Raw genomic sequence first — 26,457 nt, forward strand, 5'->3', positions numbered from 1 at the left:
TTGCGCCTGGCGTTAAGCAGTGTAGGCTTTGGTTGAATTCAGCGTCACGAGGTGACGTCGACTGCAGTGCGTGCACTTACAGACTTGGGGATCTAGTAGCACGGCTATAGGTGAGAAGATGAGAAAGGTTAAGCGTCGTTGCAGTTTTTTTTTTTTTAAGTAGCTGTGACCCTAGGAGCAGCGAATTTTCGCACTCCTTAGTACGCGATCCGGCGTTAGCCCCGACTACCGGCGCCGTGGCTTCGAAACTTTCCGAAGACTGCGCCATCTGCCTGGATGCCTCCTGTAACCGATTGATGGCGATCATTCTGAGCGATAGAGAGAGTCTGAGAGATCAATGAGAGATTAAAAGAGCATCGATATAACGCCACTAGGGTAATCTCGGGGCATTTGGGTATTCAATGCCGAGATTGTTCCTGCAAACCTTTGTTTGTAAGTACTTCCATTCTGTACAGGGCTCAAAGCAGGATGACAAGGGAGATTGTGGAAGCCTACGAAATTGCAAAACTACAGGAAAGCTGCGTGAGCAAGCCTTCAGTGTCGCTATCTGAAAAAGAGATACGGTTCCTCGGTCTATCTTTGTAACCATTGCAGTATATGTTTTCACCATGCCTTGCACACGGGTACGGTTCATCGACATGCACCACAAATGCTTCCTTCACTAGATGCCTGCCGCGTGAGCCGAGAAGCTGGTTGCTGCCCCCTCTTCTCCTTCCTCCTATCCACCCGGGTCGGCTGCGAGCGCTAGCTGCGGCGACCGCTGCAAACCTAAATCACGTGGCCCTGCCTCCGAGATTTTAGCGGCGTCTTTTGTGATCCCGGAGGATGGACCCGCGGTCTCTCGTCAAGCCATTGGTCGAGCGCGCGCCAGCCTAGTAATCGTCACTTCCTCCGAAAGAGGAAGTAGGGTCGGCTGCGAGTGCCGTCTCTCCGTATACCCTGAACTACGGGAACCTTCGCCCCAATGGGAAGACTAGCGACGCGGCAGGCATCTATAGTAAAGGAGGCGTTGGCACCACTGAATGCACGGAGGAAGGAAACTAAGGAGAGGCCCTGACGTCACTCTTTGTGAAGCTAAAGTGAAGCCGGAAGTTGGCGTTGCTCATGGCGTTGCTCCGGCTATCGGGCCAGCTCTCCTCTCTTGTTTACATTTCTCGCGAAACCACGCCGCGCTGCGCGCAACCGTGCTGCTCGGACCCGCGCGCTCCGCAGCAATACTAAGCAATCGTTAGCACGTTAGCATGATTCCGCCAAAGAGGGCAAAATTTTCAGCGGATATTCCTTCGTCCGTAGCCATTGCCGTGGCGCGGTACACTGCGTACAGCGTTGCATGCGCGTTCATTTCACGAACTTTAGTTCCTCCTGTCCCACCTGGCCACAGCAGCATCCGGTAGTGCACGGTCCAGATAACGCAGCGCAACAAAACACGGAGACCAACGAAAACCTGCCCGCACGGCGCCTCTGCCACGGTACGAAACCTACGGAGCAACACGTGTGAGCGCACAGAACCATAACAAAGCCGCCATTGCGGCACGAAAGGCGTGGCCACTACAGCAAAGAAATAAAAAAAAAACAGCAAAAAAGAGGGGAACCTACTACGTCATTTCCTCCACACTTTTCTCCTAACGCGCGGAGGGGGTAGGGCCTCTCCTCAGTTTCCTTCCTCCATGACTGAAAGTTTTTCCCGTCACGTTTGTTTCCGCTCGTACGATATATATATATATATATATATATATATATATATATATATATATATATATATATATATATATATATATATATATATATATGTGCATCGATGCGTGCGAAAATAAAATCTATAGGTGAAAGTGAAGCGCTGTCCGCAGGTCCCGCCGGAGTGGTTCGTCGGACGTGCGCAGCCCCGAGGTTCGGGCCCCGCCGGCGGCGCCCATGGTTCGGGCTTCCTTTCGGCGCAGCGCTCGCCAGTTCACTCCGCCCGCCGTTCGGACCGGTGAAGTCATCGGAAGCGGCGGCAGCTTGCCCGGGTGCCGGCAGTCGAAGGTGGCGAACGTAAGCGCTCCTCGTTGCAGCATCAGCGCTCCACGTTGCAGCCCTGCCGGGTCGTCGGGAGGGACAGCGTCGCTTGCAGTCACGGTTGAAAAAGGAAATCGATAAAAAGCATGATTTAGGCAGTCGGCGGCCGGCCTACAACACCTGACATTGCATCTGTATTAGGCTGCGTTACCTGCGTTGTGGAATATTAATTTGCCTTTGAGGAAATGTTCTTAACAATAATTGGCTGAAAAGGCAAGGCACTATGCTAGCTGTGCAGTTGAACCCCGTTATAACCAAGCTTATTCGCTCGATTATTACTCGCTAAAAAAAAATCAGCATATGAACTCGATATACCCCAAGCACTTCTGTAACGTGTTAAACGGAATATTATGTTCCGTTCGTTGCATTCCAATTTATCTCGAGTAAAGAAAAAGAATCAAGGCAGGAATTTATTTAATGAAAACGAAATTATGCATAGTAGGCACTAAATAAGTGTTGCCTGTGCCTTGAGCTATTAGCGTAGCTAGGAATGGCGTAATGTCTATGCGCAAGAATGTGTAGACCACTTCCCTCAACATTAGCACTATACCGGTGGAGCACGTCGACTACTCGAGAAAGAAAAAAAAGCAAAAACAAAAAAGGAAACCGTCTCTGGGACGCTGGCTTTGCTGCATGCGAGGGACCTTGTGGCGCTGTAAGGCTTGTCCAGTGTCTAGTGGAATGTCCAGTGTCTAGTTCTCTGTAAGAGAGGCATTTTTGGTGCGTATCGGTTCGTAAATCTCGAGCGTTCGATATAGAGAACAATTCTTACTATTCGAGTTTGTTATAGTTGGATTGGACTGTAGGCAGTCTAGACACCCAAACAGTATAAGGCCTATTGTTTATAGCTTACTCCTTCAGAGTCCTTCAGCTACACGATATTTATGTAAATTCTTAATAGATAGACTACAGGTACTGCGGACAAATTTCTGTGGGGACTCAATAAATCGGAAATATACATTTTTGTAAAGGAACCGCGGAGAGGTTTTTATAGGTTTTTCCTCAACTGCATGCAACCATGGACGAAGCGAGGTGCACAACTTTTTTGTAAAACTTTTGTGAAAGAGGAAAACGCCATATCGTGACAATGTGCGCATTCTTTCTTGAAGAGCCTATTGGTTTGTTAATGTTACGACCTCTCTTGGATTCAACTCATTAGCGCTGTGCCGCAAGGCTGCTCGACTATATTCATTTCACGGATTATACATTAATTTTCCACACCTACACCTATATTTATTGACTTCTTGCACCTTTTTTTTTCCTTTACCCCTTCACAGGGTAGCCAGCGGGTACTGACACTGGCTAACCTCCATGTCTTTCATCCCCTCTTGTCTCTCGGTCTCTCTCTCGCTCCTTTGCAATACGGACATCGCATTGCCTTTTTAACTCTTACGCCATTCAGTGTCTACGCGGTTCAATGTAAGTAATTTAATCAATCACTTTTACCGACTGTCATAGAAGAGTGCAATAAATTACCAGATATATTCGTTAGTGAACAAAACCTGCTAATAATTAGGGAACTCCTCACTGCTCACCTCACCAAATAATTACTTGTTTATTGCGTTTATTATGTGTTGTAAATGCCCATTTACTTCCCTTGTACGGCTTCGCTAGCACTGTCTCACTACGTAAATATTATGTTGGAAGATTGTACGCTTCTTTCTGTTTACTCGGGGGCAAGGCGGAATCGAACCCGCGTTATATAAATACATTGAGACACTCTTGTCTGAACGTAAATTCACAGACGTGCCACGCGCGGCGGACTTCGCGGCGGCGGCGCTAGATGGCGCAGCGTGTCCAGAGGAGGGCGCGACAGTGGAGCCCAGTTGCAGTACACGCCCCATGGATGACGCGTTTGGGCGTTGGTAATAGTAGCGGTGTGTCACCGCGTTGCTTCGGAGCCAATCGCATTGACGTCGACATTCATCGTGAAGTGGGTTCTGCCGCAATATTTCTTTTTGTCAGTGATTGTCTATTTTTACACCGACGCGTACGTTTTCTTTTTTCCTTACTCTCGCACCCTGTGTCGCAGGAGAAGCGAGAGCAGCATATCCTGACGCAGAGTCTGCTGCAGCTGCACAATTCCTTGGACGCTAAGCGCCGTAAGCTGCCTTGGGGCAAGAGTAAGTGTAAATACGTATACATTTCGTTTTATTTATGCAGGACGTAGCCTTACGCCCACGAACTGCGCTTTTATTTCAGTAAAGGCGTCACCTTTCGAAAGAGGAAGGAGAGAGACCTTATTGGTCTTATAGGAACATTAAAGAGAAAAAGAAATTTTTGAGCTGTACTAGTAAGTTTAATAGAGGTAAGCGGATATAAACTTTTTCGAATACGAATCGTATTCATAATCCATTCGACGAACATCGATTACCATTCATAATCCCTCGGCGAACATCGAATTCGTTTTCCTCACATTTCAGCTTACTGATCTCACATTGTGCGATCATATGAACTGCTTTTTGCATTTCGGCATAGCTTGCGAACGGTGTAGTGCATATAAACTTAAAGATTGCATGAAATGAATGTTGGTACCTGTACGGTGCATAAACATTGCAGGAGATGAGACGTTGCATTGGATTTATTATTTAGTTTTATAGTATTTAATAAACCGGTTCCTGAACGCTTCGCTTCACGTAGATGCCAACATTTGCGTTGGACCTGCATATTTTTCTATTTGTATCCCCAGTCCCCCTGATTCGTCTCGTTTTACAAGACACATGTGTCATATCATCTTTAGCTACTCTCTCACTCTCTCTCTCTCTCTCTCTCTCTCTTTGACTGCTTCTTTTACATCTATCTTTTTGTTTTGAGAGTTGAAACCTATACTTTGGTACGACCGCAAGACGAAACGTACGTATTGTTCTACGTCTCTATAATATCCCACGAATGTTACGTACGCCATACGCCCGCCAACCGGATGACCTACGCGTTACTTACAACTCATACACGGCGTTAATGAGCGCTCGTAGCCAATTCCAAGCGAGCTACGCTCAGCGTCCCGCAAGGTCGCACCCCGCCCGTCCTCCACGCTCACACGCGCGCTCTCCTCTCGGCAAATGGTGCCGTCCTCCATTGTTCGTCGCTAAATCTAACGGGAATACACGAGAATTGCCTTCCCGGACCAGAAGCTGCACTGCGGAACCCATAACGCGGTAAGAAGGACCGCTCGCCGCGCGTGCCCTTTTATTAAACGACCATCTAATTGGCGTGCGCCGAAATCGACCCTCCTGCTATGGCAACGCACCCTTGCTCTCCAGCCTCTCTGAGCTCTTTGGCATTGCGTTTGCGTGTACACACACGCACATACATATATATTAGCCCATCGCTTCCTCCGCTAATCGTCGACGTAGCCTTCGAGACAAATGCTCATTGCCCGCCAGGCCCACTATCTTTCGTCGCGGCAGCGGCGTTACGCGCGCGGCCGTTCGGCTTTCCGATGCACTGTTGGAGCTGTAAGAAGTTTTGGCTCGCTTCTCGAGTCTTGAACGGAAAGGAGGGAGAGGGGGGGGGTGTTGCAGATCCGTGAGGCGCCATATTTTACGAGGGTCTTTTCCCGACTCTCTCCTCAAGTTTCCCACAAATTGCTTTCATCGTTCGCTGCTTGTTCCAGTGCTTGTGGCAAAACTCTCTGCAAGACTGCTTGGGGTGACGTCGCTGGCAGGCGCCTTGAAGGCATTGAGGATGCTGCGAGGCCCGACGCTAGTAGTAGAAAGGGGAATACGAATTAATAGGGATGTGCGAATAGTAATCTTTCACGCCGAGTCGAATACCAATCGAATAGTGCCAGAAGCGAACCGAATACGAAATAGTTTTAGAATAGTTATCGAATTATGAAGCGCCGTTTCTACGATTAATATAGAACGAAGTTAACATACTTCCGTACACGTAACGTTAGCAAATTTTTTCCATTACATTGCGCACTATTTAGCGTTGTTTACTAGGCGCACAAATTTTAGGATTAGGAACAAATAAGCACTTTGTTCTCATGCCCAAAACTCTTCGGTTTCGCTGAGTGCGCATGAGAATGGGTTGGCTAGAAAAATCTGGCTCTACTATCTGACTTCTCGTATTCTATGTCTATTATGGCTGGTTCGAAAAAAAATGTCGCACTTTCTGCTGTAGTTTGTTCGTTTAAAACGTGGAAATGCGCACAGCCGGTGATATTGACCGCGAACATCTGACTAATAGCGACTGTTCGATTATGCGAAGACCGAATCCACTTGGAGAAAATTTGATTCGTTATACGAGAGTTTCAAACACTCGCACACTGATACAAATTCACATTCATTGGATCTTGAATTCTTTAAATACTGCATAAATTTCAGTGGCTGTAGCTGAACACTGCGTATTCTTAAAGGAGTACCTAAATAATGTTTTTGACTCATAATTAATTTCCTTCTGTATCTTTCTTGCGCTAAACGAAGGTCCGCGACCTCGAAACCGTAGAAATAATAATGCGGCAGATCCAACGTGGCCGGTTGGAATCTGTAGTCAGCGAAGCTTTCCATAAATGCACAAGGAGCGCTGTAACACGCGTTTGTGTTTATTCAACTTGAGTGCTAAGTGAGACCGAACGCTTCATTCACGGTGGCGAAGAATGCAATGCAGCTTTGAACGCAACCAGTGTTATAGGGTCTGAAAAAGGCAAGCTGGTCTTCGCAGTTTACTCGGAGTACCCGACCTCCCCTAGGAGGCGCAGATGCAACCGTCCACACGGTTGCCAGGCGGCCCAACGCATGCGCAACGTGAGGCCACCTCCTCCGGTGCCCTCTCTCGTCTCATCGCGGCTCTGTGCGTAGCGGCCCTCCTCACCACCCTCCTCGCCCTTTCCACCACCCGCCTGCGCAGGCCGGCTTCCACCCTCTACTGCTGCTGGCGAAGTAGTGTGAGCCATCGCTCCTAGATGGCGCCACCGTCCAGCATCCGAGTGTGAGCTATTAGCGGAGAACGCACGAGCAGCAGCAGCAGCGACAGGCAGCCACGGTCGGCAAGAGAGGCGCAGGGGGTTCGCAAAGAAAGCTTCGCTTTAACATACTGACAATCCTCGGAACGCCCTAAGTATTTTGATATAATATCTATTATACAGCCAGCTTTGTTTTCGTATCCCAGTAGGTGACTGTGTTGTGACGTCAGGACGCATAAGGTGGTCCCGTGGACGCAGGACATCTGGATGTTCTGACACTCTGGCTCGCCCGTTCGTCTGCTTTGCTGCTATAGGTCGGAGCACCGTGAGAAGTAGCATAGGTGGCTACAGAGCAGAGCTGGAATGAGCGGCGAAACGTCGCGATGCCCCGCTCCTGCGTGTCTACCTTCTGCACCACCCGCCATGGTTGCTCAGTGGCTACGGTGTTGGGCTGCTGAGCACGAGGTCGCGGGATCGAATCACGGCCACGGCGGCCGCTTTTCGATTCGGGCGAAATGCGAAAACACCCGTGTACTTAGATTTAGGTGCACGTTAGAGAACCCCATGCAGGTGGTCGAAATTTCCGGAGTCCTCCTCAGCGGCGTGCCTCATAATCAGAAAGGGGTTTTGGCACGTAAAACCCCATAATTTAGTTTTTACTGTCTGCACCATGACGTCACGACCTAGACACCTCCTGAGAAACGGAACCTAAACTGGCTCTAGAAGAGCGATTATATTAAATTCTTTAGGGCGCTCTGAAGCTTAGCAGCAATTTTTGCAGGGTAACGAGGGCGCGGACCTTCACTTAATGCAAACGATCGGTTGAAGATATGATGTCGGTACTGCTTTTTACGACCTGGAGTGGACATAAAGTAGGCTGAGGATGATGATGATGACTGCCTTTGAAGATTTGTGCAGCGCCCTAAAGTGATGTCACCATTCGCAAAATGTGCCCGATCTTATATTATGCTCGGACACACGATGGTCGGTGGCGTGTTTCGCGTTTGAAATTCTGGGTAACGCCTGTCTTTCAAGCTGAGGGTATAGAAAGCCGCGCCGGGCAAGAACGCAGCAGTGAAAGAATAACAGAAAGATGAGGGAAGATAAACCATGGCTGACAATTCCTGTTACCTTTCTCGGGCAACCTCGACTCGAATTCACTCGCGGGTACGTTTCCTGCGCCCCGCCGGGATTTCACTATCGATTCCAGATGATGGGCCCGTTAAATCTGTTCTTCTTTTTTGCTTTTTTATTTATTTGTATCTTTGAACTCGTGCTCCTCGATTCACCCGCCTTTTTCTCTGGCATACACACATCTTTGCGCAATCCACTGCGCTTAGTTCTCATCGAGGCTAGAATTTCGCACATGTACTTAACAGTCAGTCATCAATTTTGCCCTGCTTACTGGATTCTTGGCCAGTCCGCCGCAGCGAATATGTGTCATGGTAAAAAAGAAAGAAGGACAACAGCAACCATCTTACAACATGGGCATCGCGATATGGAGGTCCTAACCGCTATTTTATAAGGCTGCGACGTTGCCAGCGCGTGCGTGACCGTTCCGAGCTTCCGCGGAGAAGCCCCGGAAAAACTTGGAAAATGTACTTTTTTTTTTTTCGCGCTGAACAAAATCAGTTGGCCGCTCTCGCGATAGCCTCACGTGCTTTACTTCTTCTTCTTTCGGTTTTTTAGGTCGCGGTTCCCTTCCTTCCCCGACATGCATACATAGCGGCGCTCAATGCACTGCAAGGTTTGGCAGCCCGTGTGCGTCTCTCCGCCCCATCGCCCCGTTAGCGTCCGGCCCGTTTGTCTCGCGTAACGAGCGGGGCGCACGCACGTGTGCATGCACGCACCAACCGGACGTTGCGCGCACGTCCTCGTTGCAAAGGCCCGTGAACGATTTACGAGAGGGCCCGTTATTCGGCCGGGTAGCCTGGCCGAGCAGCTCGGATTTTTCGTTTTTTTTCGCCCCGATGCTGCTGCGGCCTGCTTGAGCGCTCGGAGGCGGCGACAGGCTGTATAGGTAGGTGTCGCGTGTTGTTCGCGCGCCGTTTGCATTCTTTATCGGCGCATGCCCCGGGGTGTCGTGGGGACGTCTGCAGACTCCCCCTTGCCACCCCCCCCCCATTCCCTCCAAAACCTTCCTTTGTCTTCATTGCCTTCGCGGAGAATTCGATTTCTTCCGAGAGTCAGCGGCTGTCATTCTGATTATTCTTTTTTGTCCCGGCTCGTTAGCGTTTGTTGACGTGTGATTGCGTTGGCGTGTACTGTACGTTGCGTCGACGCGACCTGTAGGCCATTTTACGGAAGCGTTTCATTGGGCCGCCCTCTTAGGCCGTTAACGCTGCTTAATAAGCCAGAAAAAGAGGCGAAAGCAAAAGACGGGTGGCGATCACTGCCTTGAAGTTCTCGTATCAGCTAGCCATGACGACGCGAATTTTTGACGGCGTTTACTCGTACTTAGTTAATCGTTTATCGGTAAAAATGGGCTACATTGTATTACAAACGAGCCGATGACAGGTCGTAGCAATTTTAATAATCATTCACTGCGCCAAAACGGTCGGCCGAATATGAAAAAGAAATAAAGGCAGTGTCACGCAATGAAAGCTGTCAAAACAGTGAAGCTGGTGATCGTTCTCTCAAGTTCGAACTCGTGTTTAGCGCGGTTTTCATGAAAGTCTTTTGTCTCGTTGTCTTCGTTTTGCTAGATTCGAGCTTCGATTTCTAAGAAACATACCAAGAACCAGGTGATAGGCAAGCCGTACTTCATCGCTGCAAACATCGACGTTCTCGATGCCATTGTCAACGGGTCTGTGGCCGAATTGATAACGGGGTTTGCGCTGCCCGTTCTCGATCCTCGGAGGTAGCGGCTTCCCTCCGCTGGCGCTTTGCTTGCGCTTCTCGCTCGCGAAGCTCGGGATTTGCGCGACGGCGGCGCTGCCGCTCGCACCGAGCGGAATACATGGGGCGAAAGGGCGCGCGCCGGCGAAACACCTGCTCGTATACCCCTCTCCTCCCCCCTCCACCGGCGCGCGCTCTGATTGGCCCGCTCTTCCCCCGCCCATCGGCGTGCCCTCTGATTGGGCCGCACGCATCCCGGCCGAGCCCCGAATGGATGGATGAATGCTATGAGCGTCCCCATGGGAACGGGGGGGGGGGGGTTGCGCCACCAAGCTCTTGTGATTATATAGCATTGAACTAGATTGTAAAAGCGTAGACCTGTTCAAGGACCTATACACGGATTGCGCAGCAGTCGACACACTACAACACACTAAGGTCTAACAAAGTCGAGCAAAAGATAGGACTAAAACAAGGATGCCCGTTGTCCCCAACACTATATAACATGTACATCACACAGCTCCTCCAAACATTTAACAACGAGGGACCAGGCCTCCTTCCGTCCGCGATAATAACTGACAAGCACGAAGAATACACCAAAATGTCGGGCATTCGCCAACGATATTGTGCTGCTAGAAGAATCAGCAGCTGACCGCCAACGCCAGCTCGATATCTGCACCCGGGTTGCAGGAAACGACCAGCTAAGGTTCAACACTGACAAAACACAGCGACAAAGTGGATGGGAATAAACGCAAACAACAATGGTGACGAATTCCCCTCCAAGGGAACCTCATCAAGAAAAATAAAAACATCTGAATGCAAATACCCTGGCCTAACTCTCAGCGACCAGCCAAATTTTCTGGATCCGCACCAAAACGCATCTGGCATCATCTGGCACTTGGCCAGACATTCGCACAACCCATACATTATTGGACGCACACTGTGGAAGGGAATAGCAGTACCAGCGACAACGTACGCAGACGTTGCGTTGGCCTACTCCAGTCAAACCATAAAATGCCTAGAATGTCATCAAACAGAGCTAGGCCGCTGGCTGCTAGGGGGCAGCATAGCCACTGCAAATGCAGCACTAAGTGGGGAAATGAGCTGGTCCTCGTACGAGGCAATTTGGAGGCGAGGTCCAAATTACAATACACCAGCAGACTCAAATTCATGGCAAACACAAATTACAGTCGCAGAGTGTACCTGCACCTAAGATATACAAACATCAAGACAGCTTGGATTCGGAAATACACGTCCCTAGACGCGAAATACAGCCAAAATTCAAAACACCATGACGTTAACAGATACAGAGTGGCTCAAAGCAGTCATCAAGGAAATCGATGCTGAAACAACTATGTGGCGCACGACAGCGGCGAAAAAGCAAAGCCTGGCACTATATTACCACCACAAGCCGGAACCGTGCCCATCGCCACACTACCGAGGCGATAGAGGTGGCGCCCTGCTGCGCTCTCCTTAACAAACCAACGCCGCCACGAACTATTCGGCGTGGATCCGACGTGTTGCTTGTGCGGTGCCCCGGAAGAAACCCTCCTCCACGTGTTAAAGCAATGTCCGAGGCTTCCTTCAGATCCCCGATCGTGCCTCCTGTCCGAGAGCCTGGCGCCGACTGGACTCACCGAGGGCGACCGAGCTGCATACGCGCACCTCACCTCAACTACACGAGCTACTACGTCACATCACGGCCGTCCAGGCAACGACGCGTCTGGGACGCGCAGACTTGAACCGGCCTGGTTGGCGCATTGTATCGTCGTGGCTTTGGTGAAATCCGAGGCAACTGGAGCCTGGAGTACAGCGAACCGGACCACCCAGACTGCCTCACAGACTGTGACTTCTGTGACGAAACCGTGTTTATGCTCTTTCTCTCCTTACTTTGTAGCCTCACTTTATTTCGTGCATTCAGCATTTCCTGTGGCGTTGACAAATGCTGAGTCAAAAGGGATCAGTATCACTCACTCACTCACTCACTCACTCACTCACTCACTCACTCACTCACTCACTCACTCACTCACTCACTCACTCACTCACTCACTCACTCACTCACTCACTCACTCACTCACGCACTCACTCACTCACTCACTTACTTGCTCACACACTCACTCACTTACTTACTTACTTACTTACTTTACTCACTCACTCACTCACTCACTCACTTACTTTACCTAATGTCCTGCCTATGTTTAGAAAGAGGAAAGAGAAAACTCCCACAACCAAACTTTCTGAACCCCTATTATGAACGTTGTTTTTGCACGCCTCCGTTGTTTGTCGTCTCCCTACTTCCACCAATCTTCCAATCGCCTCTTACTAATCTCTACTGCGGATATGTTTCCTTTCCCCCTGCTCTCGCAGAACCCAAGGACTTCAAGGAGGCCAGAGATGCCTAAATCGACCGCTTGGCAGATATCTTCACATTCTAATACAACATGCTACATCGTTTCCCAGCTTTACCGCAGCAAGCACACCATTCTGCTTCCTTGTCTGTCTTTATAAGTGCGTGTTCTAAGGAATTCTGATCCCGCTTCGGAAAGTAATGAGCTTCCCTTTGAGTTATCATAAATTGTTTCTTTCCTGATTTCGTTTTTTCCTATTAAGCAGTACTCATGGCAGGTTTCCTTTCCATTGCGCCACCCACGAGATTCTCTCGGCCTCTCGGACTTTCCGCTTGACGTTCTCTCTTGCTGTGTTGCTCACCATACAGGCCGAATGCTTGCTATAGTAAGCTTCCTAGTTCTTTGCCTCCACTGTGAATCACTGTTATTCCTGTACAAATACCTGAAAGCTTTCCGAGCCCATTTAGTTTCTTCCATATTCCTCAGTAGTTCCTTATAATTAATTTTACTGTGAGCTTCCCTCACTTCGAAACTTGCCCAGCCCATATCACCCTGCACAGCTTCATTTGTAGTCTTCCCGTGAGCGCCCAATGCGAGGCCTCTCGCTGACATTTGGTTCCCGTCGATTCGTGATTGTACCCCTGATTTCAAGCAAGCAATCTCATTTACAAATGTAAGTCCTGGAACCATTACACCTTTCCACATACCCCGGAGCACTACTGCATTCCCATAGCGCTCTGTGTTTCATTACGGACGCATTTCTCTTCCCCTTTACCGTTATTTTTTATTCCGCACCTACCCTCAGCGTGTCCTCTGGCGGTGAAATCCGGAACTGTCCTTACTGTTTGACACCAGACAGTAGACGGCGAATGCTCGACTTAGAACAGCTCCGCGGCTAAAAATCGCCGATGATTGCGATACTCCCCTATGCGAAATTTGAGCGCAGCTGTATACGTATTTTCATTTCGTGACATATTGTCTGGCGCGGACAATCTTTCTCGTGTGACACGTTGCAAACGGAGCTTTTTTTTTTTTTACTTTGGTGCATATAGACCCAAATACCAGGACATACTTTGCAACCTATGACGTGACACTAACGGGCCGTTACTCAGCTTTCGGCGCAATATTCAGTAAATTATTATGTGACTTTTTCTTTTTTGCTCTTTTATTAACGAACGTGTTCCAGCCAAATTAACTAAAGTCTTGAAAGGGCACGTAGTATATAATTTAGATTTCTTTTCTTAGCGCCCTTTTAATATAGCTCAATAATAATAGTAATAAAACCTGTTGTTGCGCTAGCTGGGTGCGTCAGTTCTGAAAGGAGTTATGACCCAGCAGTAAGAACACGGGTGGCAGAAAGGAGATCAACAGGCGCGCATGCAGCGTGCCCTCATCGCTGCGCCATTTTTTAATAATCCTCTCGTATTTCTTTAATAATCCGATACAATCGCCGGGAAAAAAAAGAACACGCCGCGTAATACGCATAAAGTTGTCTCCATCGCCTCGCTTCGCACGCGTTCGTGCCGCCGGCTTAATTTGCATTTCGTAATGTCGCCGGCATTGCGTTCCCCCCGCAAAGTATGCGTCCCTGTACAAGTCGCGCCGCGGGTTTTTGACGCGGCGTTTATTGCTCGGTCGGAGCCCGCGCTAGTACGCGGGGGGGGGGGGGGGGGGGTCGTAAAAGCATTCCCGCGTGTCATTGCCCCGTCGAGGTGATCACGTGCGCGCTGCACCTGCGTATGCACAGTGGTGCGAAGGACAGAGCGTCCTTGACAGACGACCTTTCACTGTGAACAACGTGCTTGCACGTTGGAGGCGGTGCCGACGGCGCCATTCGCGATTTCCTTAGCGAAAACCAACTTCGTGGGTGGCGTCTGTGAATGACACTGCGTGATTCGTCTGCTCAGGCTAGGTCTTCCTTCGTTGGCTTTTTTTTTTTAAACGTTTTTATATCGCTAGCGCGTCGTGCTTTTCGCGGTCAGGTTTACGTGCAAATACGGAGGGTTGCAAATGCGTATATACGACAGGAGTTGTGGGGGCTCCCCCGCTCCTATATAGCCAGCCTTGGAGAGGATTACCTTACTATATTGTTTACATGAAAATTCGAGACGCCTAAGCACTTCATACGAGTTCTGAATGCGGTACCATTAATGTCCAATTGAACGCCGCTGAGCGGTCCTTCGAGTTTTGCGCCGTGAGCAATGCACCATAGCGGTATACGTGCTGCCCGAGCCAGCACGCAGCAGTAGCTTGCGGGGCCAACGCCGCGTGCCACCGACGTCCTGCGCGACGTGAGATCTAGGGAGCAGCAGCGGCCACAAGACCGGCTGGCGTGCGCAGCAGCTAAGCCTAGTGGGGTTGAGAGAGAGAGAGAGAGAAGGATGCAGACCGCGCGCCGGCTTCCGAGAGCGGGAGGGTGACGTGGCGCCTCGGCGATGACCTGTCCCGTCACGCAACCGTTAGCGCACTATCGAGTGCCCTTTCACCTGCTCTGCTTCGTCGAGGCGTGTCCCTGACGTGGCGTCTTAGCCAAGGTGAATTTAGGTACCGTTTCGCTGCTACAAACGATAGACGCCGACTTATTTCGCTCAATGTGGAATTTGACGCTTTCGCATAAAAAAAGTAAACAGCGTCGGCCCCTCAAAACCACAATACAACGAGCTGCTGGGCTGAGTTGGTTGAACCCGAATGCAACATTTTTGAGGGACTGGGTGTTTCGTTATTTCCTCGCTCATGCCTATGTGCAGATATGTATGGGGCATATGTGTGTACCACACTAAAATATTTATTGTTTGCGTGCCTGGGGCTTTATTAGTTTCTTTTTGCTCTTTTTGCTTTATTTGTCTCTCTTTCTTTCTTCATTCGCATCTGAGTAGTGTACTTGATGTGTTCGCGTAGCCTTCTTTAAAACCCGGCGATCCCCCCTACCCACCAAAAAATAACGAAAGACAGGCGGTTCGTGATTATTACAGAAAAGTACTACGCGAATGGGTAGAATGACTCAGCATGCAGTGCTTCTGCATGTTTCCGTGTGTTCTTTTGTGTGATTTCCCTTTCTTCCAGTCGCGGCAGTAATTCGTTGGTTCAACTTCACGAGGGACAAAGAACTGCCCACTTAGACATCGACGAGCGCAATCCCTGCAAGGAGCGGTGACTTCTAACTGCACACGTATGGAAGGGTTGAATAGTTGGGGCTGCCCACTAAAACGAAACTAGCGTTGCCGGCGTATGCGCTCTTCTGCATACTGCAAGTTAAAAAGGTGCGAAAAGATGGCGACGAAAAACGTCTACACACATTGACACGCAGGACCATCTCCGTCTGGTCCTGTGCGTAGTAAGTTGTTCGTTGTCATCGTCTTTTCGCGCCGTATGTCGCAGTATTTACCGTATGCCGCACCAACTTGCCGAAACTGAAACGCTATCTTCTGCGTGCTATTCTGCGCACAGTTCTTTAATCATATCAGTTTTACGCGACTGCTCATCGGGCTGTGGACGATCGTAAGGGTTTCTTCAAAAAAAAAAATTACTCGAGGGAGCTCTGGCGCCGCGGCCGTTCTGTTGGAAGGTAGTTCAGTACGTGGACTCGGCCAGTCTTCGTGCTTGTGGCTTCAAACGTTCTTATGTGGTTGCTTATTACGCCTTTCTGAACTTCAATCCACTCGCAATATTCTAAACGCAGCGAGGCGATCATTGAGAATTGTGGCCGTTCGGACACAATGGTTTGTTTAAAAAATACGATCAGTTTGTAATGTCCCGAAGCCGTTTAAAACCAGAAGGACGAAGCGTAGCCAAATAAATGCGATTCATTCCCACGCCTGGCTCTGCCTGGCAGCTGCAACAGACACTAGCGCCAGTGTTCACTTAGAGCAATTTTTTTTTTTGTAGGAAACTTATTTGGTAGTCATGCTCAGACGGGTCCTGCAGTATCAGCCGACAGCAGCGACACCAATGAGCGACGAAATGAAGCTTGAAAACTTGGGCGCTTCGGTGCCATGTCGTCTGGTATGCCAGACGACATAGCACTCACTGTAGGCGATAACATATGGTTGAACACAGCGCATTGGCGCAAGATGCTTCCGTTAGCGCCGTTCCCGTCAACGTCGTTCGGCGTTTGCGTTTGTACTGGTACAGGCCTACCTGGTAGCTCTTAATTAGAGCAAACCAGTTTACTATTGCTAAATGTCGCGACATTTATACCTTGCTTGCTGAAAGCTGCTGTGTGTATGTGCAGAATGCTATGTATATTGGCGAATAATAAAAAAAATTGTACAGCACCCTGAATTGCTAACAATAACGCGGATGTGCGTTGTTGTTGGCAGTTTTGCCATGCGCCCGCCTACGCTCAACTGAAACATTATGCCTCACTGTGTAGCGGACCCATGTGTGGATGTCACTTTCACGCAGGCATGCTGGCTGATGTGCGAAGTTACTGCGAGAAGATTGCTCGCCGTGCTCAAAGGTGCGCCGTCTCGTTTTCTTCTTCCTATTCCGTTCGCGTCTTCCATGCTTCTTGATTCCTTGCAGGTTTCCAGCAAGCGCTTACTTTGCACACGCTTCGTGCTGTAGATGCGTTTCGGGTCGCCTCAGCCGAAGTGTGCATACTGTGTGTAAACTCGCGATTTCGACACTTCGCGATCGCGCGTGGGTAAAATTGCGAGCAAAATGGCTAAGCCGTATGTATTGGGCGAGAATTTCGAAGCTGGTCAACACTGCGGATGGGGAGTGTCGACGTGCAGGGATGAGATGACGTCACGAAGGAGCACTTGTGTGGTTGGTTTCTTTTTGTTCGCGACCATTCGTTGCGCTGCTACATGGTGTGCTATTGGAAGGTGTTGTACCGTCGTCGCAGCAACGGGCCGGGTCACTATTCCGCATGTCGCCACTGCCGTACGTGCTTTATGATCAGTAGTTGCCGCCTGAACTGTGCACGGCGGAGGAGTGCGCTAACAAGTCGTAGATACTACGCACCTCGGTGAATCCGCTGTGTTTGCTGCGGCACGGTAAGAAGGCCCCTTAACCTTCGTAAAGTAGCGCCGCGCTTTGAAGAATGCCGCCCCCTCCTCGCGCTCCTCTGGCCGAGGCCGACGCGGCGTCGCTATTGGCCTAATAGCATCACGTGGGCCCTCGCACCGTGCTCCAGCGCCATTTTTGCTCGAGAAGCGTCCACGAAGTTAAGGCCTCTAGCCACCATAATGGAGGGGCGAGGAGCGCATGTTGGCGCCGTTTCTACGCTCGAGCGGTGTAGGGGGCGCCACGGTCGAGGAGGGAACGTGAGAGAGAGGAGAAACGAGGAGGAGTGAAAGCGGATGAGGAGAGTGTCGTTACATTAAGAAGTTTAAGGGGTTTTATGGCTCTGTATTCTGCGGCGCCATCTAGGATGCACTTGGTAAATGATGGTTGTCGCCTCCGAGATTTCGGTGAATACCGTCGTGCCTTTCTTTGTTTCCTTTCATTGTTTTTTGCTGCTTTTTTAAAAGGTTATTAGGCAGATGACGCACGAGGGACTTGCCTGGATACGTGGGTCAGTGCTAGGAATAACTATAACACGCTTCTGTAAGTAACATTTTGCACGAGAACACACTCGAGGCCACATATATAGACAAGGCCCTTCCCGAACTAACGTAAAGAGAAAGTATAATTTTCTATCACAAGTAAAAACAAAAAGAGCGGCTAGCTGAATAAACGCTCGTTGATACGGCTCCACCGCAGTTTCACGCACTACCTTGTCGCACGACAGACAGCAGCTACAACACTTTCACTTCCACAGCGAGCAGCCACCGTTGGAAGAGAAGCTGTCGCCGTCGCCTCAGCAAGAGGACATGGCGGAGGAAGAAGAGGCCGTGCCTGACCCTAATTTTGTCGTCGACGAGGAGCCGATGGAGGAAGAGGAGCTCGTGGTGGAATTGTCGTCGGAATCGCAAACGGGTGAGGGTCGAATTTCCATCTTCTTTTTTGCGTTTATGTTTCGGCACGAAAACGTATACGTGGCCTGTGCCGAAAGCCTGCGGACAAATTTCGAGCGCGGACGACACAGATTGCACGGTCGGCCTGAAAGGGCGTTAGCTCGAGCGCGCGCACGAGAGCTAGTGCGCGTGCACATGCGCGCGCGCACGCACGCACGCACGCACGCACGCACGCACGCACGCACGCACGCACGCACGCACGCACGCACAAGCACGTGTGCGCACAGACACTCGCGCGCGCACACCCACACAGACAGAATAATTTAAGTGATGCTCTGGCGTATCATGCTCGCACGGCAGCACACACGCTCACGCATCTACTAATCGCGAATTCGGAAAATCGCACCGGTTCGCACCGGGGCGCCCCAGTGCGCGCCGGTGCGATTTGCTGAATTCACCGTAAGATGGCAAACAGTGGTAGCGTGACGCCGGGTACGTGCCCCCAGGCCCTGTTTCTCGAAATTTCTGTGTATCTAAGTAGCTGGCATAAAACGACGTGCGACGACACCGGCCTGCCCTCTCTCCCGATTAAAAGAAAGAGAAGAGAAAACCTGGTTGTTGGGAACTGTAGAGCTGAGTTCTTGTGCAGGTAGGCCCGCTTCAAAGCGCGCATGCAGTGACGGCAACACGCACCGCGGTAAACGCTGCCCCAAGATGGCAGTGACGCAAACTCATGGACGTCAGCATTGGTGGCGCTGGCACAGCTGCAGCATTCCTGCGAGCTCACCTTGGTGGCTCGCGGCTGTGGCAGCCCGCAGCTGCGCGTGATCGAAGTCACCATGAAGGCCGCTGAGCCCCTATTTTGATTCGGATATGGGATTCGATAACGCTCGCGTATAGCGGCTTTTCAGTGCTCATCTGAGGAGAGCCCCAAGAAATTTAAAACGATTCGGAACTCCAGATTTAGGCGTTTCTCGTCGCCCGTGCATTGCTTCTCAGACTTTGACTCCCCCCGCAGTTCCTTAACATTCCCACGAATGCCTCGTCCCCCAATGTGCTCTTCAAGGCGTTAGTTTCGACTCTGCAGCGGCGCTTTCCAGCACTGCTTGCATGCCGTGTGGCGAAACCACCAGGGACAGTCATTGCGTTGTAAACGAGCGTGTCTGCCATACCGTTGACCCAGTAGATGTCTACAACGGGAACTTTACGAATGACCCTCGTACCGAGGTCGCGCTTACGTCACAATTTTCGTCACTCGCGCTCCGTATTTTGTTTGTTTGTTTGCTTGTTTGTTTTTGTAAGCGGAGCTTTGTTTCGTACCTCCGCGTGATTTCGCGGGTCGTCGTCTGCTTTCTCGTCGAGTAGCAGCTATGGTTATTCTTGCGACCGTACTTTTAGCTCTGGGAGATACGGTCGATTTCGCGGACGTTTCGCGTAACTCGGCACTGGACAACGTCTACGTCTGTACGAATGGCAGCGTTTCTTGCGCTGTGCCAAGCTCGACATCTCGCACGTTGCCAGGAACGCTATCGGTCGTCCGCTTCGACGCTACCTGCGAAGAGTAACGCGAGGTCTTACGAAGGCGATCGCCAAAATTACCACGCGAAAGTTTGAGCTGTAATTGCGCACCGAAGGCGCTCTTACGATCACACGGGTTAGCCCGTCGTTCGCGTGCCTTTCGCATCCCGCTTAACACGAAAAAAGTTCCAGTTTCGCCCGAAAGGCGAAGCATCAATTGCGACAGCAGAGACAGAGAGAGAGGGGAAGAAGGGAAGACAGGGAGGTTAACCAGACTGAGTCCATTTTGCTACCCTACACGTGGAGAGGAGAATGAGGAGTGAAAGGGAGAGAGAGAAAACAGGTGTAGGATGTCTATAGTCGGGCACTCAAGTCTGTTGCCTTCAGGTAGTGAAGAAGCGCTCGAACTGCTTTCTGGGCTAATGAACTGTGAGGCCAGGCTCCCAAGATCTTTGCTTCTGTAAATGGCCTGTCATCCAGTCTATTCAAGGCACACTGGAGAGCAAATTAGTGGACAGCTATAGGAAGTAACGAAAGTAGTCTTATCGGCCGTATAAACTTGTAAACGTAGGCATACTATACTCACGAACGACTTTCGGTGAGTAGGAAGGGAAAGGTGCGTGGCTGCTGCGCATATGTTACCGCGCCAAGTAGTCCGGCAGCGTTTGACAGTGCTTTTGGGTGCTCGGAACAGACGCTGAATCGATGCAGCTTCCACGTGTTACGGTTTCGCGTTGCCCAGACGCGAAAGGGAAAAGCCGCAAAATAGACAAACCTTTACACTCAGTGGTGTGTTCTGCGTCATTGAAATACTGTTGCTAATAAGGTGTCTGTTTAGTCTTCCCCAGCCTAAACTACGGTGGATTAAAACGCGGGGCTCTTTTCAGAAGCGCTATCACTAATCCGCGCTTTACCTCCGTAGCTTTCCCTTCATAGCCACAGCAAGTTGGCCACGAGTATAACTAAACTAACAAGCATGGCGTCACGCGCACACAAGCCAACACGAACGCATCTCACTCAATGACCACCGAAACTCGCTGTCAAAACTCTGCGTTGAAGAAACGCGGCAGCAGCATCGAGCGAATCGACCTTCGTGCAGCCGCTCTCATCAACGGGAACTATACGCCTTGAAGACAGCGCAGCACGGATTCCGTGCCCGTCGCAGATGGCTTTCAAAATGCAGTACCGTGGCACTTGGGCCGCCCGAAGTAGAACGCGTCCTCACTCGCCCCCCCCCCCTCCCCCCGGAGCCATGCGCGCGACGGAAGGCGGCGCGCTACCTCCCCGCTTTCCGCCGTTGCGTGCACGAGATTGAGCCGCGATCATCCGTTTCACTCTGCCACGCTTTCACTCGCGTATAAATTATACGGCGCGTGGCGACGATTTTATCGCCCTTGGACTTTATACGAAACCGATCGGCGACGCCGACGGAAGAAGTGCGCCTGGAATGACCATCTAGCAATAAAATCAAACGCCGCGGATATTAAATCCTTTGCCGAATAAACGCTGCAAGTTACATTCTAGTTGCAGTATGAAACAACGTAGAATCGCTAAGGACTATAAGCGGGGACCGCAGACCACAAAGTGACCGCCAACACTCTTAAAGCGTCCTCCGAAAGAATGCGAAAAGTTACAAAAAAACGTCGTATATATATATATATATATATATATATATATATATATATATATATATATATATATATATATATATATATATATATATATATATATGCGCGCCGCGTTGAAAGCCTAAACGTTCATGTCCTACCCGCACTCGGCAAAGAACCGCAGTTCCTGCCTGCATAAGCTACGAGCTACAGGTATATGAGAAAGGCGGGGGAGGGTGGGGGGGGGGGGTCGGGAGGCGGGCGTTTTTAATTAGGCAGGGCGCCGTCGTCGGCCAGCCGTCCGACCGGCGGTGTTTCACGGCTCTACGAGTTCCTCCTGGAAACCCGCCACGGCGCGCTGCGCTATATTATACGCTCACGCGTAGCTCACTCTAACGGCGCGTAAGACGAAGCTACTGCGCATGCGCCTTCCAGCGGCGGCGTGCGTAGGGATGGCGTTAGGAATAGGGTAAGGGAATAGAGCAGAAAAAAAAAGAAGCACGCGTGGCCGCCGGGTCTTGCTGCTGCAAAAGTTCGCCCGCACCCAAGCTCTTTTTTTTTTTTCGGTTCTACAGCCCACCATGCTTCAGGGAAAAGTTCCAGGTGAAAGCGCCCACGATGCTATTGCCTTCTTTCTCATTTTCCCCCTTCTTTATTCTACTGGTCTGTCTGGGAAAGGGCGGGAAAGGAAGGAGAGAGAGTTAGACTTTTCTCGCTTTGTTCCGGGGTTCTCAGAGAGTTGAGTAGAAACAGGAGCAAGAAATAGGAAAGCGAGGCGAAAGAAAAGGGTCGGAAGGGAACGAACGGGAAACGTATAGGGAGGAATGCGGAAAGAAAACGCAGTACAATGGGGGAGGGGATATGCGAAGGAGGCATATAGATACGGCGGGAAGAAAAATGGCGGCATATAACTTCAAGGAGGCTAAGATGGAGGCTGCGAAGAATTCCGAGAATACGCTGATTGCAAAGAAGAAAAAAATTACACCGAGACATGCGCGGTGGAAGTAGGAGCTTCGGGAAAGAATGCCGGTAAAATAAGAGAACGATAACGGAAGAAGACAATTAAGGTAAATCAGGAACAAGCTAGGGCGATAACTAAGAATGACTGAGGAATAGAGGAAAGTTGAGGAGACAGACGAACCTGGAAAGAGTTTAGAAAGAAAGAGAGTCAGAAAAAAGTAAAGTAATGAACGCTCCAGAGATGGAGAGAGCGCACAGAACCCGTCGTCCACCTTATTCCCTTCCTGGTGCCGCGGCTGCGACAAGCGTCCGCCGCTGCTTTTTGTGCTCCTGGCTTCCGGAGTTTCTTCTGCGCGCCAGGGATAAATTAGATCCGTTCCCGATTCGACAGCCATGCCAGCGGGACGGTGTGCAGAGGATCCTCCCCTCCTTCTCTTCTTGAAGGCTACGCCGCGCCATTCTTTTTTTCACCTTTTGCTGTCTGTTTTGTTTTGTTTGTGTGCACGTTCGGTGGTTTGCTGTACACATGACGAAGGCTACAACGTACAGAGCCGACCCTCCCCCGCCCCACGAGTCTTATAAGGTTGAGAGGAGGTCGGTGGAAAGGAGGGCGGCGAGGCGAGTTAATCGCCTTAAGAGAACACTGAGAGCGCTCCATTGGGGAGGGGAGGGGCTGAAGGAAATAAATATAGGAAGGAACGGGCGTCGACGAATGGAAGCGTAACGTAATTATTGTTTCTTTACTTTATAATTGAGTCCCAGGCCCCGGCCGCAAATTAAGATGGGCAAAGAGTGCGGCTGCTTCTTCCTCCGCTTCACTCTTTACGCTTGCTTCGTGCGATTTCGGATTTGACGCTTTTGTTTTCTTCAGGCCCGCCACACCCGTGGCGAGGTCACATCTGCGGCGAGCTTTGTTCTCAAATTAGGTTGAGGGCTGCCACCCCTACTCTCCACTTATCAATCGTGCTTTCACAAGCGCGCACGGACGCACGTACAACGCGCGACGACACACGGTAAAGGTGTCGTGTCCTCTTACGCTCGCGCGCCGCGTCGAATGCACTTGTCACTGTAAGTAGGCGGCGGTGGTGCTTCAGCGCCGTGCTCAAAGCTCGGGCCCGTTACTCAAGCGCGCTTGTCTGGCGAAGTGCTTGCGACGGGGTGCCACTTTGGGCTGTTTCGTGAACGCGGTACGGCGCCGTTCAAGCTGAACACTTCGCTTGAAGGCACGCTTACGTGAGCTTTGGTGGTTTACTAAAAGGCGGGCAACCTGTAGCATTACGATTGAACCGCCGACAGTACACCGAATGCCACCATCTCGGTATATCCCTTTCCTACGCTGGCGAGGCCTTGTCAGCAATGAGGAAGAGATACATATGGAAGAAAGAAAAGACAAGGAGGCTAACCGTGGGGATACCTCCGGCTGGCTACACTGCATAGGGGTAGGGGCTGTAAGAGTTTGAGGACGATCCCAACGCGGGCATCCAGTCGTGAGGATCGGGAGGTCAATCCCACCGTTCGTACCCAGTTGTCAAGATTGGAGTCGGGTATGAATTAGATGGTAGCTGGCCCATGCCGTCGTCCAACTTATCCACGCTGAGGACGTTGTTGAAGGGAAGGACTGCTTCTCATCGAGAACGAGGAATATGGGTTTATTTACAGTATCTACATAAGAACGGTGCAATTCATCTGTATAGCATGACTGCGAGAGAAAGTCCACTGAGCAACCGCACAACATCGGTTTATAAACACTCGGTCCTCTCTTGATCCCAAGGTGAGGGAAACGGCCGAACAGGCACTGTAGACGAGCTACCTCTTTGCACGAGGGATTACGCACACACACTTCCGCACAGGTTCACGGTCCTCAACCGAGGTCAGACGGTCTTCGCGGAACTCGAGGCTGACGTCAGGAACGGTGCGTGGGAAGGGGCCTCGAACTACGTTCCCTCGGGGACTCCCTTGTTCACAGCAGACCAGATCGGCGGTGGCGGGTTCCGTCACAAAGCCTGGTTCGTCGAATTCATCTCGGCAATCCCGCGACGAAGAGTGGCGGACGTGGTACATTGTCCAAGAAAAGTTGACGCCGCTGTCGCAACTGGCTGGCAAAACTTGCACCTCCGCGGGCCGTTCTTAACAGGGCATACAGGGATGAAAAAAAAAGAGAATGAAGGAAGGAAGAACTAGCGCCAGTTTAGCGCGCACGGGAAGATGCGCAGAAAGCTTATGCTATAGATGTTGCTTGCACTGACGTGATCCTGAGCGCCGTGTTGGTGAACCAGCTCCGTGATGTTGCGACGTCTGTTTCTCGAACCTCTACCGGCGTTATTATTGGGTAACGTGGCGTTGTCGGCGGGCTGCAGGCGTCCGGTAGACCATGGCGACCAGGCAAGGACGAGACGATTTCTAGTGCGAAACTTGCACTGTTTAGTATACAATGGTTTGTGAAGGATAAGAAAAAGAGAATGAATGAATTGAAAAAGTACATTGCGGGGCCCCTTGAAGAGGCCCACTAAAATCGTAGGCGGGATCTTGCTCACGTCAACGTCACGTAACATACACTGTGTTCCTTCGGTGCTTGGTGGCTGCTCCCACTTTCCTAGGCGACGTTGCACTTGCTTGCCTCCGCTGGCGGCAACCCGCCTGTCGGGGATCGTAGGCGGCTGATCCTTTCTCCCAGGTGACGTTGCACGAGCTTGCATCCACTGACGGCAACCCGCGGGTCCTGTTTGGTTCGCGGAAAGGGTCTCCCCCTGAGTCGCACAGTTTGTGAAAAGGGTTCTCCCCTAGAGTTGCACCCTCAAAGGAGGCTGTCATCACTGCAGGGCGCCTGCCAGACCGGCAACCACCCGAGACAACTATAGCAAATTATGAATCCATCCTTCGTTTCGATCAGGCATGGCCTTTGAGCATCCTTTTTGCCCGGGGTGATACACGCCAACCGTAACAGTGAGCAACTGCGTCCTTTGGCGTATCGCTCGTATCTAAGAGAGAGAGTGAGAGAGAGAGAAATGAAGAGGGAAAGGTAAGAAGGTTCACCAAGGGCGACGTGCCCGGCTGGCTACCCTACACTTGGGGAGGGGGAAAGGGGAAAAATTGACTCGGCTCCAACACTCTAACAAAATCGGTAAGCCGGGGGCCTCTCCTACGCTTCCCTTCCTTTATGCAAGCAGGTTACCCGTACCAGTGAATATGATGCATTTACCTCATCCTAGGCGCTATATTCTGGAATCGTCACGATGAGGACCTGCGTCCGTGACCTAGCTTGCAAGCGATCTATAAATGATCGCAAAGATCTGTCGACTTGAGTTGCGGCATAATTGTTCCCGTTGTTTCCTGAGCCAGCGACGCGCAGTGCCATAGTTCAAGGTACTTCGTGTTCGAGAAGGGTCTGAAGTCCAGCCTGTTGAATGCTGTCCAGAGAGATTCACGCACGATGTCGTACCAGTGACAAAGGCACGAAAGATGTTCGACAGCTTATGTGTTTCCGCAAGAGTGACACATAGTTAGTCATTCCAGCGCAGGACGAGACAGTTGTTTGTAAATGCCACCCCGAGCAAGAGACGACACTAAGAAATGCGATCGCATTACATGGCCGATCGAACGTTCGAGTAAAGGATCCTTTTCTTCCATTTTGAAGTAAGATTTAACACTGCCCCGACGATTCAGTGTATATGCTTCTGCATGAAAATTATCATGATAGAAAGGCGCTTATTTGACAGCTACTAAGTTGAACACAACTTGAAATTTCGGCAGTACTTCTCCGCACGTGTGTCCGCGAGATCTCTGAACGGGCGCTGTTATTGCCGACCAGTTCTGGGTCTCGCTGCAATACGATGACCTTGGCATATGTTATTCCCGCTTAAACGAAGCTAAAGAAAAAAAGAGGAGAGAGACTGGCTGTATTAGCAAATGGCTATAAGTATCCGCTTTGTGCCGGGTGCTCTGTGTGCATACGTTGCGTCCTAAGAGCCCTCGGTTAGTTACGTTATACGCAGCCCCCCCAACCCCCATTTTATTCGTTAGTTTCGCTTAGCTCCTGCCTCTGGTGATGCGATCGCGCCGAGCGATTATCTGCAGCGTCGCTACGTATTTGCGAGCCCCGACAGAGCGAGCGCGCTCTGCCGCGCAAGGCTCTTAGCTGTACCATGCATCGCTGGCTGTAGTTAGTCTCGCTAACGTGAAGACCGGATTGTCTACCAGCGCGTGTACGGCTGAGTAGTACGTGGACGGACGATAATGCGGCGAACACACCACGCTTAGCGCGCGTGCGAAAGCAGCGCCATCTGCCGTCATCTGCCTCCCCCTCCCCTCCCCCGTTTCTCTTTTCA

The 26,457-nt window shown here is 50.7% G+C and overlaps 1 protein-coding gene across 1 annotated transcript in view; it reads left to right on the forward strand.

The window, feature by feature from the left end:
- LOC142560482 (uncharacterized) overlaps positions 1 to 26,457 on the forward strand; it is a 99,155-nt gene that overhangs the window by 47,605 nt on the left and 25,093 nt on the right. The window contains exons 5-8 of the mRNA XM_075672636.1: positions 1,848 to 2,031; positions 4,088 to 4,178; positions 16,549 to 16,603; positions 17,912 to 18,069. Coding sequence (XP_075528751.1) covers positions 1,912 to 2,031; positions 4,088 to 4,178; positions 16,549 to 16,603; positions 17,912 to 18,069 — 424 coding nt within the window. The 5' untranslated portion in view covers positions 1,848 to 1,911. The remainder of the gene's footprint in view (positions 1 to 1,847; positions 2,032 to 4,087; positions 4,179 to 16,548; positions 16,604 to 17,911; positions 18,070 to 26,457) is intronic.

The sequence above is a fragment of the Dermacentor variabilis genome, chromosome 10, assembly GCF_050947875.1.
Source record: "Dermacentor variabilis isolate Ectoservices chromosome 10, ASM5094787v1, whole genome shotgun sequence".
NCBI classification, from domain to species: Eukaryota; Metazoa; Arthropoda; class Arachnida; order Ixodida; family Ixodidae; genus Dermacentor; species Dermacentor variabilis.